General features: G+C 40.7%; 1 protein-coding gene across 5 annotated transcripts in view; it reads right to left on the bottom strand.

The window, feature by feature from the left end:
• Positions 1-412: 412 nt before the first annotated feature.
• The window catches only part of DIP2B (disco interacting protein 2 homolog B), a 257,892-nt gene continuing 243,695 nt past the window's right edge, over positions 413-14,609 (bottom strand). For all 5 annotated transcript variants that reach the window (XM_079139772.1, XM_079139774.1, XM_079139773.1 and 2 more), the window contains 8 exons: positions 13,804-13,972; positions 12,835-13,005; positions 11,331-11,392; positions 10,445-10,502; positions 8,966-9,040; positions 7,555-7,732; positions 6,654-6,777; positions 413-4,801 (listed from right to left, as the gene is read on the bottom strand). In XM_079139772.1, coding sequence (XP_078995898.1) covers positions 4,549-4,801; positions 6,654-6,777; positions 7,555-7,732; positions 8,966-9,040; positions 10,445-10,502; positions 11,331-11,392; positions 12,835-13,005; positions 13,804-13,972 — 1,090 coding nt within the window. In that variant the 3' untranslated portion in view covers positions 413-4,548. The remainder of the gene's footprint in view (positions 4,802-6,653; positions 6,778-7,554; positions 7,733-8,965; positions 9,041-10,444; positions 10,503-11,330; positions 11,393-12,834; positions 13,006-13,803; positions 13,973-14,609) is intronic.

The raw sequence follows: 14,609 nt of genomic DNA, 5'->3' as shown, positions 1-14,609 counted from the left end.
CAGGAAATAAAGGATCAAATATCTAGGAAAAGCTGAAATCCAGTCCAATTGCAGAATAGAAAAAATTCAAGCTTACGATCTGTAGTTTAAAATACCAAGTACCAAGTAGGTAAGAGGAAACTGAAGTATAATTGTTACATTTAAAAGTCCTGCAACAAACTGCACAGAGGTACAAGTCTGTAATCCTGGGGACTGGGACAGCTGAGGCAGGAAGATCTCAAGTTTGAGACCGGTCTTAGTAATTCAGTGAGACTCTCAGCAACTTATCAAGACCCTTTCTCAAAATAATAATAATAATAATAATAATAATAATAATAGGGCTGGAGATGTAGCACAGTGGCAAAGTGCCCCTGGTTTCAGTACCCCCCACCAAAAACGTCCTGATCCTCCTTGATTTTTTTTTGGGGGGGGGGGGTGCTGGGAATCGAACCCAGGGCCTTGTGCTTGCAAGGCAAGCACTCTACCGATTGAGCTATCTCCCCAGCCCCTCCTTGATTGATTTTTAAGTGACACTGTTGTTCCTTAACACCTCACTTCCTTTAATCACACGGAGTTTGGATATCTGTGTTCACTTTCCATACATCACTCCAGCTACTGTTGGGTCTTACTGTCTGAAGTCAATTTAAAATCTACCAATTCCTGGGCTGGGGATATAGTTAGACATATAGCTGCACATACTCACACACAAAAATCAATTCCCGAGCCCCCACTCAATGCAGGAAGAATTAAACACAATCAGGCATCAATATTTATTAACACAAGACAAAGGAAACACATTCAATGAGTTAACAGAACACTGTCCAGCCAGATGTTAAATTTAAAAACGTATATCTAGTCTAATTTCAAATAAATAAAAAAAACCCTTTATACATAATTACACAGTACTACAGTTTGAAATTTGACACAGGTAAATATATTGACAGAAAGTAAACAGAACAGCATTTAGGACTAAAAAATTATTCTTATCTTTACAATTTCTTTCTCTGGACAAATACGGCCCATCTATATATACCTACATCAGAAAGGTATGAATGGTAAAGAAAAGGCCTACTGTGTATTTGGAGTACTGCAGCTTCTGGCTCCAAACACTCTTGATTTTACATTGAAGCAGACAACAAAAATAACACTAAGGCATAGATCATGTTGGAGTCTGAGGGCGAGGTGATATTTCCTCTTGCTTTAGTCTGAAAGGTTCCTGGATATTCAAGAATAGTAATTTATTTGGCCAAGATATTGAGCACCGTGCCTGGGGCGGAGACCTTAACACAAATCTAAGGCCTCAGGCCCTCTGTTGATTCAAGGAAAGCATTAAGCCAACACTGTCCCAGGGACTAAAGGAGACACAGCAGACCAACAGAGGCAATGGTCCCTACACAGCCTGAGGCAACACAACTGCAGGAGAAAAGAGCTAGGTACTGAGGAGAACTGGGCTCTTTGTGCAGCAAGAATTAAAGACTATATGGGTTCACTGATGCCAATTAGCAAGATGGGCATTCCAAGTCTCACTGATGTACAAGACAGCTTGTGTTAGCTAGCTCTAAAGGGCCTAAAAACTTTTCAGTTACTTCTGCTGAGGACCAGAAAGAAGTCCTGAAACTTTAAGACCAAAAGATTTCTCTTAATCAAGATGGGGCATGCTGCTAAGTGTCACGTCCACCCCACAGCATAAAAACCCAGGCAGAAAGTGTTTCTGAGAACTGGAAAGGCTGTGGGAAGGTTGTGATTGTTTATCAGTAATGCCCTTTTAGGCCTGCTTTGAGAATCAGTTCTACCACAACAGTTCCACTTTATGTGGAAGGGCAAGAGTACTGTCAACAAGAGAAAAAAAAAATTTTTTTTTTAACTCAAGTCTGCAATAAACCTTAAGATAGACATTCAATCTGCAGATGACCCCACAAACACCATCAAGGCTAAGACTGAACTCTTCCATCATTCCAGGAACACTTTACTGGAGTTACTGATGAGGTTCCCCAAGGACAGCTTTCAGTTTTCTTTCTTCCACTAGCACAGTCCACTTTGGGGGATATGCAAGAAATCAGTAAAGCAGTCACATGTCAGAAAGGAAAAAAAACAAAGATAAATAGAGGCTTGAGGACCGACAAAACTAGATAAGCAGCCCAAAATGACTGAGAGTTGGCCACACTCTGAGATGAATGGAATAATGAACTTGAAGGAATGAATATAGATCTGTGCTGCCCAATATGGTTGCCCCTAGCCTAATATTTGGCTACTGAAGCACTGGAATATGACTAATCCAAACTGAGATGCATTTAATACACACTGGATTTCAAATACTTAGTACCAAAAAAGTAAAATATTTCACTAATTTCATACTGATTTCACAATGAAAAAGTATTTTTGATACACTGGGTTAAACATATTAAAATCAATATCACCTATTTCTTTACTTTTTAAAATATGGTTACTAGAAAATTGTAAATTACAGATGTGGCTCACAATACATTTATAGTTGAAAATGTGTCCCTAGATGCTGATACACTGCTCGTGTTTGAAAGAATCACCAACCAATCCATAGGCTAGAGTCTGCTTATAATTTCTTAGAATTGAGAGATTATGGAGAATAGAACTAGTTCATACTCAGCCTCCCCTGCTTTTTAGTCATTAAAAACTGTTTTAAGAGTGTTACTTTTCAAATAAGCAGGTGATTTCTCTGCAAACCAAACCACTGCTGGACACTGGGATTTTCATTTGCCCCAGTGGAAATGCTTCTTTTCTGTATGTGCTAGAACCTTCCCCATGTAAATTAATTCCCTCTAAAACACTGAAAAAGAGATCTGAACTGGAAAGTATCTTGAGGTCTTCCCTCTGTGGAGAATGAGCTGGGAGAAAAAGGACTACATAAAAGGGAGTCAGTCATAAAGTGGCTCCGAGTCATGAGACTATAAAGGCGGCTTGAGAGTGCTGCCCTAGTGAAGGGTCTGGTCTTTGCTTTATAAACCTTATTTTCAGGGTAATTACAAGTCTTAAAAATTGTTTAAAAACACATTTAGTTTACATGATGTTACAGTGGGGTAAATAATATGTATTATTAAAATAGTCTAAATAAATATTTACACAATAAATCAGAATGGTTCAAAGAGAACCATTCTGATTTAACAAGTTAATTCTTTTCACTTTTGAGGTTAATTTTAAAAAATATTTCTGTAAGAAAAAAATAATAAAATTTAACTATATTCAAATACATGAAGTATCAGACCAAAGTAAGGAAACTGAGCCAGAGGCCAAACTCAGTTCCACACTCAGTCTGCTTGGCCTGGACAACAGTTATTTCATAAGCGTTTCTTGCATACATTGGACTTCCCCTATTTCAGCATAAGCCTGGCTATTATGGCAAAGCAAACTGATCAGTTTTGAGATGTGTAGTTATGTGGCCTTACAGTTCCATGTGATCTCTGATCCCACTGCCCTCCCAGTCTATTATTCTTGATTTTAAATGCTCTTCCCTTATGAACTGAAAGGACAGCGGGCACTCCTCAATTTTCAGAAAACAAAAGCTCTATGTATGAACTGTAGGCAGATTAAGGGGCCTGGAAAAAGAGGACATTCTAAATTCTTCTATAGTCACTCAACGTGAAAGATAGTTCCAACACCAGGGCCAGAATCAACTATTGTGTTCCTTAGAATACGTAGGAAGAATCTGATAAATCTCTACTTTTTCTTAAGTTTTGATTTTTAAATGAAGATTTTCAGCTCATACAGACTGAATCCTTAGAAGCTTAAGCTGGTATCGGGAATGCAAGCTTTAAAAACAACCATAGGCAGATTTAGTTTATAAAATACACCAGCCAACAAAGACATAAACAATGTGCAGCAAAACCTGCGATTTGCGCTTTTTAGTTACCTAATCAATATCACTACATTAAGAGAATATTGAAATTCTTTCAAAGTAGAAATGTTTCTACTTTGGTTGCTGTAATTATATGTGCCAATTGTTCAGCTGAATTATGTGTATTATTTACATGTTTAAACTGATCAAAATGTTTTAGTCAAGAATTACATATATATATATGTATGTACATATATAAAGTAATTCTCATATTCAGTGGGTTAACTGATTTGTTTATGAGTTGACTGAAAGTAAGCTGAGTAGTTTCATGTTAACAAAACCCACAGAACATCTAGCTAAGGGAAAATAGCAAAATACAGTACAGAGTGGGTAACTGTATAATTCAGTCTACCCCTTCATGTGAATTCATTAAACTCCCTTAAAAAATTCTAAAATGGCATTAGATAAAAATACAAATATGTACAACAGATGAAAAAAATGCAACATGCAAATAATCGCTTTAGTAACGTGTTGCTCACGCTGTCAAAGCTAAGGTCTAACGGACTGTTAACATTTTTTTCATTTCCCATCACAGAATTCCCCTTTCCTGCGTGTTGTATGATTGCAGAATTCCACAGGATGAGATGAAAGATGTAATGCAGGCATCTCAGCTTATTTCACATCATTTGGAAACTAGCTCCTAGCCACGGGTCTTCAGTCTCTGACTCCTGGGCAGGCCTCGGCAGCCCCCACGAGGATAGCTACATGTTGTAAGCCACATAGATGGGGTCTAGCTGGTCAGCCAGGAAGCTGTCACGGAGGTGCATCCTCTGCTTCTCTCCTCTGGAGTTGATTGGGATAACACCTGGGTCCACCACAACCACGACACCAACGATGAGGTAATGCTCTTCTAGGACCACATTGGTCACTAAAGGAACCAGATCAAGAGCTTCCTGTTCAGAGCCACACAGTTCCACAACCACCACAAGCAAGTTGGTCCATGTGAACACAGCACTGAAATTTCAATAAAATTTGGTTAATGTGTCATTACATTTCCAACCATCTTTTACAGTATCTTCCAAGACTTACGCCCATTTCTCTGAGAACTGCTTTCTCTCCTGGATCCCAACCAGGAGACCAGAAGTCATGTTGTAATGACCCTGCCCCAGTGACCACAGCTAATAAATGAGTCACCCAAAATCTCCTGGGGTCTAGGAAAGGACTGACAGTTGGAAGCTGGTCATTAGAACTGAGGACATGTGTATCTGGACATTCTGGGATGGCCAGAGGTGCAAAGAAGCTCAGAGAAAATGAAGTCAATGTACATATGGCTTTTTCTTTCACTTAAACTTTTTTGAAGAGAGTTTCTGTTATTTGCAATGGAAGAGCTCCAAGATAACATTCTTTTAAAATTTATCTATTTTTTGTGGTACTAGGGATTAAACCCAGAGCCTCCCAAGTGCTAGGCAAGTGCTCTGCTGCTAAGCTCAACATCCCCAGCCCTTTAAATTTTATTTTCAGACAGGGTCTAAGTTGCGCAAGACAGCCTCGAACTTGTAATGCTCTTACCTCAACCTCCCAAGTAGATGGGAACTACAGCATGTGCCATTGTGTCCAGCTCTAAGATAATATTCTTAAACTCAACATGAAGAGAGCCTGTCTGATTTCACATGAGCAAGTGTTCCCTATGTGTAAAAGTTCCCTATGTGTGACATAGAAAGTCACTTTCCATTGAGTGGGGTTACTGGGTTACAACACATGACCTGACTTGTGATATACAATGTTGAACTTTATAAAGTGGTTCAGATCATTAAGAAAAACTGAACATGATATCTGGTTGCAATAAAAGTCAAACATCTACAATCTGAAGGTATCCATGGCACAAAGTTTCTCTGCATGCTTTCCAGATACTTTTTTGTCTAAAAGCGTTCTTGCCTTGGTCAGAGTGTGGTTCAGGTCTTATTCTGGGGAGAGATTCTGACCAAGGCAAGAACATCTTTAGAAAAAGTAGTATGTGGAAAGCATGAGCAACCATCAGAAAAATTGTGGCTATTTAGCAGGGGGAAAAAACTGGTGAAGGATGCAGACTTATTAAATGGATAGGAAAGAAAGTAGATGGGTTTGTAGTCAAGAACCCAGAATGAAAACAAGCAGTAAAAACCACAGGGTTTTCATTTTAAGGAATTTTAAGTCATTATGAGGTAGGATGATCCTTTATCAGGGAAAACACAGGGGTAATTCCTGCTGTAAGAGGAGAATTGGATGAGAAAGTAGCATTGATTCTTTTAATTTGTTCCCCACTGACAATTTAAGAACAAATGCTGCCAATCAGGAAGCAGCGGGGAGAGTCTAGCCTGCAGGCCTGTAACCCAGCTACTCAGGAAGTTTGAGGCTAGTCTCACCAACTCATTGAGACCCTATCTCAAAAAATAAGAGCTGGGGATGTAACTCAGTAGTAAAGTGCCCCTGGATTCAATCCTCATTACCCCGACCCCAACACACAAAGAGTCTTTTGACCTTAAAGCCATGATTCTTCCCACCATACTACAGGAACTTCCTAGAGGCAGGCAGATGATCTGCTAGTCCTGTCTAATTAAAAGAGTCTATTCTTTAAAAAAGACTCAGTTCCAGTGTTCCAGAGAATGAACTTCAGTGTTCCCTGGTATCTCCATGGCCTTCTCTGGCTCCTGTGAATAGGCTTTGCATAGCAGATCATTCATCCAAGACAAAAGTCAATTTATTTTCTTAACTTGCCATGGAGTTCTGGTCTGCAGATAGGTATTCAGTATGAATGGCTGACTAAACTGATCAGTTTTGAATCACTACTAAAGCTAAGGTAGAGAACAGTCTGTGTGGGGGAAATTACCATTCAGCAATGCTCCTGTGGACCCGAGACACTGATGTCTCAATATCAATTGGGTGGTATCGTAATCCTCGCAGCTCCAGTGTTTCATCCAAAGCTCCCACCACATACAATGCATCATGGCGCTCTGACAGAAAGAATATACATGTGGTTCAGACACATACTGAGTACAATATAATGTTGGAGCTAAAAGCACAGGGTTCATATGTGCTCTTATGAAAAATGATGGAGCCTGCTCAGTGTGGAACAACTGCAAGGAGATAAGGTGCAACTTAGAACTTTAAAGTGCAGCAAGTTACCTATGTCAGTTCTGCAGTGTGTGGTGCAGTTAGTCTTGGGTACTTTCAAGGGGCTATAAATGCCAGTCGGGAAGAAAAGGTTGAAACTGGACAGCAGAGAAACCATGCTGATCAACAGGACAGAGGGTGACTGGAAGAAATGCTACACGAGAGCCTTGTCAAAGCACAGGCTTATTCCCAACATGAGAAGCAAAATGGCTCCCCAGAATTACCATTCCTGCCCCCTCCACATCCCTATGATTAGGGCTGTTCTTCCTATTTCCAAAACTGTGTGCAGGGGTAAGCAGGTAACACTCGCCCAGGAGCTTGTTGGGGGTTTGGGCTCAGGCCCACAGGGCTGTACATTTACTCATCTTCAGGTCCATCTCTGGCTATCCAGCAATACCAACACTCAGTTCCAGGATGTTCATGCGATTCCCGAGTGCTCCCCTCCCAGACACTTCAGAGAGCAGTGTTACCTCAAATGAATGTAAATTCACTTATGGGTTCAAGAGGCATTGAAGGCAACAATTAAATACACTTCACACGGCTCAGACAGGTGGAAGGAAGCCAGTCAGTGATATAGAAATGAAAGAGCTTGAATGGGGAGAAGTGATGGAAGATACCTCCAGTGGCTGCTGTGAGCTCAGTCCTGCGGACAAACCCAAGGTATCCTGTCCGAGCCCAGAGTGTCTGTGCAGCATCCCCAAAACTGAGGCGAGTGTTGAAATGATCAGCTTGAAGAGTCTCACTATCGTAGATGGTGTAGTAGCCACTGGCTGTATGGGGACTATTTACCCAAATCTATAAGAAAAGGGCACATTTCAACAGGAATAGACCATATCACTTCAATTTTTCTAGGACAGATTATTGTGATTTTGTAAAATTTCATTTTTATACTAGTAACACAACTGTAGCAATAAGGGCAGCTGACATTAACTTAGTGTTTATGATGTGCTGAACAGTGAGGTAAGCACATTATATGCCTGACTTCAGATGATTCTGACATATAGGAAATGACAATGTAACTCACACTATTGTTATTCCCATTTTACAGACGAATAAACAAGCATGAGTAATTCACCTAAGATGCAGAAACTAGGAGTTGGCTGGCTCTAGAGGCTGCACATGCTTCTAGAGTACCACAACTGTACCAAGCAACCATGTCTATGCTTCTGTGGTACAAAGTTCTCAGGGAAACACCACAGGACATTGTAAGCAATAGCTGACGGCCATGATAATAGCAGTAGACACTATTTCTTGAGAATTATGAGACAGGAGCTATTTGCATTAACTCATGATTTTCCTTCATTGTTGAGTAGGCTATTTATGGATGGGGGAAGAGGCCCAGAGAGAACTAACTTGCTCAGTGTTGACAAGCATAACTGGTGGAACCCAGCTCATCTGGCCTCTGCAGTTAACGAGACTCTTTTCATTAAACTATAGTATTAAACACTAGTGTCGCTCAAAGATTTGGGGGAAAAAAAGTGTTTTTGAGTATTTTATACTAACACTAAAATGGATATAGTTTAGAATATAAAATTTGCATTTATTTTTAAAACTTTATATATGTGGCTCCTTTCATTTACGGCCCTTAATAGGTAGGAACAAGTAGGATCTGCAACTTCCTTTCAAACTAACGGAATGACAGTGGACAGACCTGGTATTACTTCTAGTTTGGGAACCGAAATTTTCTCCTCTCTCTCTGCATTGGGAAAAGTGCTCTACACTGAGCTACTACATCCCTAGTCCTAAATCTTCTCTCTCTTTTTTTTTTTTTTGTGGTGCGGGGATTGAACCCAGGGCCTTGTGCTTGCAAGGCAAGCACTCTACCGACTGAGCTATCTCCCCAGCCCCCTAAATCTTCTCTTGATCCCATTGCAATCTCCTTTTTCTGTCTACTTTAGACTCCTGCCTTATAGAAAATGAACTATTCACAATGAAGGAAGTTAAATCCAGTTTCACTAGCTTCTAGGATGTGAACCCTAAAGTCTTTTGCTACTGACTTTTCAGAGTAAACATGAAAGGTATACCTACCTCACCCAAGTGAGAGTCTCCAACAGGCCCTTTGGTCTCAGGATTAACAATAACCACTTTCACTCCAGGTAAAATCTAAGAATCAAGAAAAAACACAAACATTGGGTTTGAGGAAATCTAATGACCTCTAGGAAATGTGCCATGACCTGCTGGTGATGTGCAAGTGCCAGAAAGGCAAGGAGTTGATGAAGTACGCATCACTGAAGTGGCTGACTTGAGGGGATAAATAGTGACATCCTCTGTTTTGCTCCCACTGAATCTTCCTCAGCTCAGTGGAGACCAGAAGTCTAATAAAATTCACCTCAAAAATAAAACAGGGAACCTGTCCACCATCTCTTCAGAGGAATAAGAAACTGCTGACCAGGATGAAAACAGCAAGATTCTGTAGAAAACTTAAGCACATAACCTCCCTTTCTCATGCCCTATCCTGTTCACAGGAAAGACAGCATAAACCCCTTCAAACAGAAACATCAGCAGGGAGGGATGGCCTGAGACTCCACTCTGGTCATCAGCTAAGACTAGTGAGGGGAACAGCACAAGTAAGAGAGGACAGCACGAGGGCAGTTTCACAGAGGAACAAAAAGATATCCATGTTCCTGGGATCATGAAAGACATCCTCACATGCCTGGAATCTTCCACAGGACAAAAAGGGAAGAAACAGGTGCTGGCTGAGAGAATGGCTGGGAGCTGAAGAAAAGAAAGGCCTCACTGGTTAACCATGTCCTACCCTCTTGAATCTTTTTTTATGTTGGTTTTCTAAAGTCTGAAGTTATTCCAGAAACCCTACTATGATTATTTTGGCTCAATATCTAAAACCTTGAGGAAGAAAGAAAACTGCTCCCTTTAATCTGGACACGAACTGCACTCATTCTTGTTCTAGTGGCATGCCTGACTCTGGACTGTGTCAAACACAGATCTGATGAGGCAATATTGACCTCCATGCCACTGTGAGGAGTTCACAAGGGAGAGAGATACCAGAGTAGGCTCCTGTGGGCTGACACAGGTGGTCATCAGAGTTAGCAAACCACTACTGAACAGACCTCTCCTTCCACCTGTAAATTCTCACTCTAACCAGGAAACCTAACCTATGGAGTGCTCTCTCCAGTATATTTAATCTCTTCTCTACTCTGACTTTTCTTTCAACTTTAATATTTATAAAGATAGACTTAGCTGTTTCTAAACTTTGCTCTTCTATCCACCTTGTATAAAATGAACATTCCATTTTGCTGGTTTGCCAATAAAAATAACATGTCCACTGGATTTCCTAAAAATCTATGGAAATTAAGAAAGTCCAATATTCTTGTTTATGTACCCATGTGAATTTAAAAGTATTAGTTAGGATGAAAGTGTGCTGAACTTCTGCAGATTTCAAACAACTCTTGCCTTAGATACAAGTATTTTGCCTGGTTTCACATCTCTTTAGAGTGACCCACCTTGCCACACGGCCCACCCTCTCAACAACTTAGCAGGAGAGAGTACCTTTCCAGACTCCGAGAGCAGCAGACTCTGGGGGGCACCCCGTTCCACAAGACGAACCCTGCAAAGAGATAGTAGTTAATGTACTCAAACATTTCTAAAAAAGAATTCCATCATGTCTACTACCTTCCCATGACCTCTAATTGGTCTCTCCTTCTCCTGCTAGAGCAGGGTTTCTCCAACTCACATTCTGGTCACATAATTTTTTATTGCAGGGTGTTTAGCAACAATCCCTGGCCTCTTCCCACTAGATGTCAGTAGCAGCCCTTGTCTTGACAACCCAAAACATCTCCTGACATTGTCAAATGTCCTTGGGGCAGGAGGCAAATCTCCCCAGTGAGAATGCTCCCTAAGAGAGGCCCGCCACCTGTGCAGGCTGGGTCCTTGCCTGAGACACACCAGGGAACACCCGCCAGTGTGGCCTGCGAAGGTCTCACTGGCCAGTGCTCGCCTTGAGACAAAACTAAAATTTCCTTATACATGGAGGAGGAGGTGGCAGGCTTTTACCCCTGTGGTTCAGACAGAATCTTATTTCAAAAACCCTACTCTGCCTCATGTATCATGTCTATTCTATCTTTTATTTTTAGACTCTAAAAGGGACTGTCCATTTTAGTTTAATTTATATCAAAGTCGCAAAGTATTTTTACACAGGCAGAAAGTAAGCATTACATTTTAATATTAAAGACTAGTGCAACAACTGTTAGAATTAAAGCTTTCTTTTTATAAAATGAAAATCTTGTCGTGCATTAATGGAAAAATGAATTTCTTCCCATGCTGCTATGAGAAGATACAAATACAAAAGGAAAGAGGGGAAATACTGGCTTTGAGGGTCACAATTCTTTATGCTTAGGAACTCTAATAGGGAATGAGCACAATCAATCCTCCATACCTGTCATGTCTTAATGATTTCAGATCTACATATACAGTAGTTGGATCAGGCCCTGAGGTTCCCTGAAGAAAAACAAATCAATACAGTTTATTTAAGAAATGAACCGTTTTTCCATAATTCACACTTCCAGATCAAGAAATAGGTAATTTAGCCACAAGCACAAAACACTCCCTCTGTTTTATTATTTACATATGTGTAAAAATAAAAAGCAAATTACATATGTATGTTTTACTTATATGAAATTTGTTATTTTTATTTTTTTGGGATGCTGGGAATTGAACCCAGAGTCTTATCATGCTAGACAAGCACATTTATTTTTTACAGTACTGGGTACTGAACCCAGGGTTGCTCAATCACTGAGTGAAATTTCTTAGCTTCTCCCTTTTTTCCACCTCTTTATTGGTGCATCATATAATAAATAATGGAATCCATTGTTGTATATTTGTACATGCACATGAGATAACCATATGATTTGGTTAATATAATTTATCCCCTGGTATTCTGGTATTTCCCCTTTCCCTCATCTCTTCCTCTCTCCCTCCCAGTTCTCCCACTTTTTAAAAAAATTTTGAGATGGGGTCTCAATAGCTGCAGAAGCTGGCCTTGAACTTGTGATCCTCCTGCCTCAGCCTCCCAAGTCCCTGGGATTACAGGTCTGTGCCACCACTCCTGGTCATCTACTCTATTTTAAAAGCTCACTTTCTCTTCAACCAAGTGAGGCAGGGTGAAAAGACTCTTGGCCTGGTGATCTCCTAGAGTTTTTCCCCTTTCCTTCCCTAGTAAAGGAGGCCTCCTGCCCTCCCTCCATCATGGACTATAGCAGCACTGAAACATTACCAAGCTGAGGAATATTTCCGTCCCTGGGATGAGACAAGCCAACAGCTGGTGGATTTTCAAAACCATCACTGACACAGCTGACATTAAGGAGCCTCGGTGGGGCTCCAAGGTGAAAGTGCCATAATACTTCCTGCCAAGTCGCTTGACCACAAAGAAAACCAGAAACTATCCATGCATGTGCCTTTCACTCTCTCTCTCATCCATGCTTGCATTTGCCTTTTTAGCCTCCAAATTGCATAAAATCAGTTCTGGTCCCTTTTCTGTGATTCACCCCCAAGAACAACATCTGACTGAAAAAGAGAATACGGGCTTATTTGTGCTTTGTTTTTGGAGGGCTGGGAGTGCAAAATATGGAGGAGACAGATAAAAATAAAATCCAAATAGGACTCAGAAGGCTTCCACATCACTACTACCAAGAGTGAGCATTCACACTGATGCCTGTCTGCCAGCCCACTCTAAATGCTCTGATCTACTAACCCAGTGATTCTGCAAACAACCCTGTGAAGTATGAGACTTTTTTATTTTACAAAGAGAAAAATGAGACAAAGAGAGGGCAAAATAAAAACCTAAAGTCTCACAGCAAGTGAACAGAACTGGGGGAGCACCCAGCAGTCTGGCCTATGCTCAGGCACCTCACATTCCTGCTTTGTTTGCTAGCAGACATCACCTGTAAACATATTGCTACATTGACTCTTGATCCAAAAGTGGTGCTGACGGCCCGAGGGGACAGACCAATGTCTTTAAAGAGCTTGGAGAAGGACTGCTGGAGGGCAATGCGGGGCCTTTCCTCTGCCACCACCACACAGGTCCGGATGCAGGAGAGGTTAATCCCTCTTGTCTGTAAGATACCCATGCCATGAGCTAAGTTAGTAGGATCAGGAGAGAACTGAATTAGATAGGACCACTATTCTCTCTTTGGTCAGGAAAAGCTGAGGAACTATTTTCTTGGCCCAGACACACAGAGAAAAACAGCTTTTAGAAAAGAAGAAAACTAAACATTCCTCTAAAATCATTACCCACATGTAAATCTGCTCATTATCTACCTTTTCTTTTTTATCTAAAAATCTTGAACTTTTCAATAATACATTTTATCTTTCCTCATTTCTGAACCTTAGATTAGTTCCTATTTTCTGGGACTAAGAGAAAAATAAATCTAGAACCTTGGATATGTAACCTTTTGTTTCTTGCCTTCTTAAAGTCATATTTCTCTCTTAAAGAAAATTCGATATTTTTCAACCTTCTCATATGATAGAAATATGATCATTGGATACACGCATGAATGAGCTACCTATAGCTCTGGGGCAGCCCCCAATCTCATATGCTGAGATTTCAAATTCTATTGGGAAAATTCTATGGGAGGTCACAGTTCCCTTTTATCTTTACGTAAAGTCATCTCCACTTAGTCTCTCATCCAGTTTTGCCTGCTCCACAAAGTGAACCAGGTTAGACTCTGAAAGTATATACTAAGTTAGGAAGGGAGAAGGGTTAAACTTCTTAAAGTTTACAAAATATCCAGTAATTGTCTGGCTAGAAATAGGCAGGCAAATGAGTCTGCGAACCCTTACTCTGGTATTGTCATGCCCTGGCCCCTTATTTTACAACCTTTTAGAACTAGTTACTTGTGCTTGCTTCTTACCTTAAGCACCTCCACTTGGTTTCCCAGTCCTTTAGTGCAAAGCTCCATTACTGAGTAGGAGCAGAAAGTGTCCCTTATTTTGTACTGGTTGACGGTGGTGAGCCAGAGGAAAAGATTATTTTCTAACTCCATAGGAGGAATTAAGATGGACTGGTGGCCTGAATAGACACTGTAATGAAGAAAGATAAAAGCTGATATTATCAATTCATCCTAGATACCTTGATGTTTTAGACCACCATCAACTTGGCAAATATTTGCTGAGTGTGAAGGGTAGCAGAGGGTGACATTAGATATCAAGATCTAAGAATCAGCCTTATTCCCTTGCAACTCACAAGACATAGTAGCCATAAAATAAAGCAAACTGTAGTAGGTGTGGTAACAGATGTGAATAGAGAACACCAAGTTCACAGAATAAAGAACAATCCATTCAAGTTGAGAAAGATGAGGCAGGGGTGGGGGGTTTCACTGAAAGGTAGCACTTGAGCTGGGGCTTGAATGAGCAGGAATTTGAGCGTCTGGGAGAGGGAGTAGGCGCAGGATATTTCAGGCAGAAGAAAAGCATATGTAAAGGCAGAGAAATAGGGAGTCTGTAAGACTGTCAGAAATAGCATTCTAGTCAGGAACAGTGGTGCATGTCTATAATCTCAGTGATTCAGGAGGCTGAGGCAGAAGGATTCGAAGTTCAAAGCGAGGCTCAGTAGCAAGGCTCTAAGCAACTTAGTGACACCCTGTCTCAAAATAAAAAATTAAAAGGGCTCAGTGGTTAAGTGCTCCTGGGTTCAATCCCCAAACCAAAAACACAAGAA

Source organism: Sciurus vulgaris, assembly GCF_902686455.1.
Source record: "Sciurus vulgaris genome assembly, chromosome: 5".
In the NCBI taxonomy this organism is placed as follows: domain Eukaryota; kingdom Metazoa; phylum Chordata; class Mammalia; order Rodentia; family Sciuridae; genus Sciurus; species Sciurus vulgaris.
The sequence above is the reverse complement of the archived record's forward strand: the minus strand, read 5'-3'. Positions and strand labels throughout refer to the sequence as shown.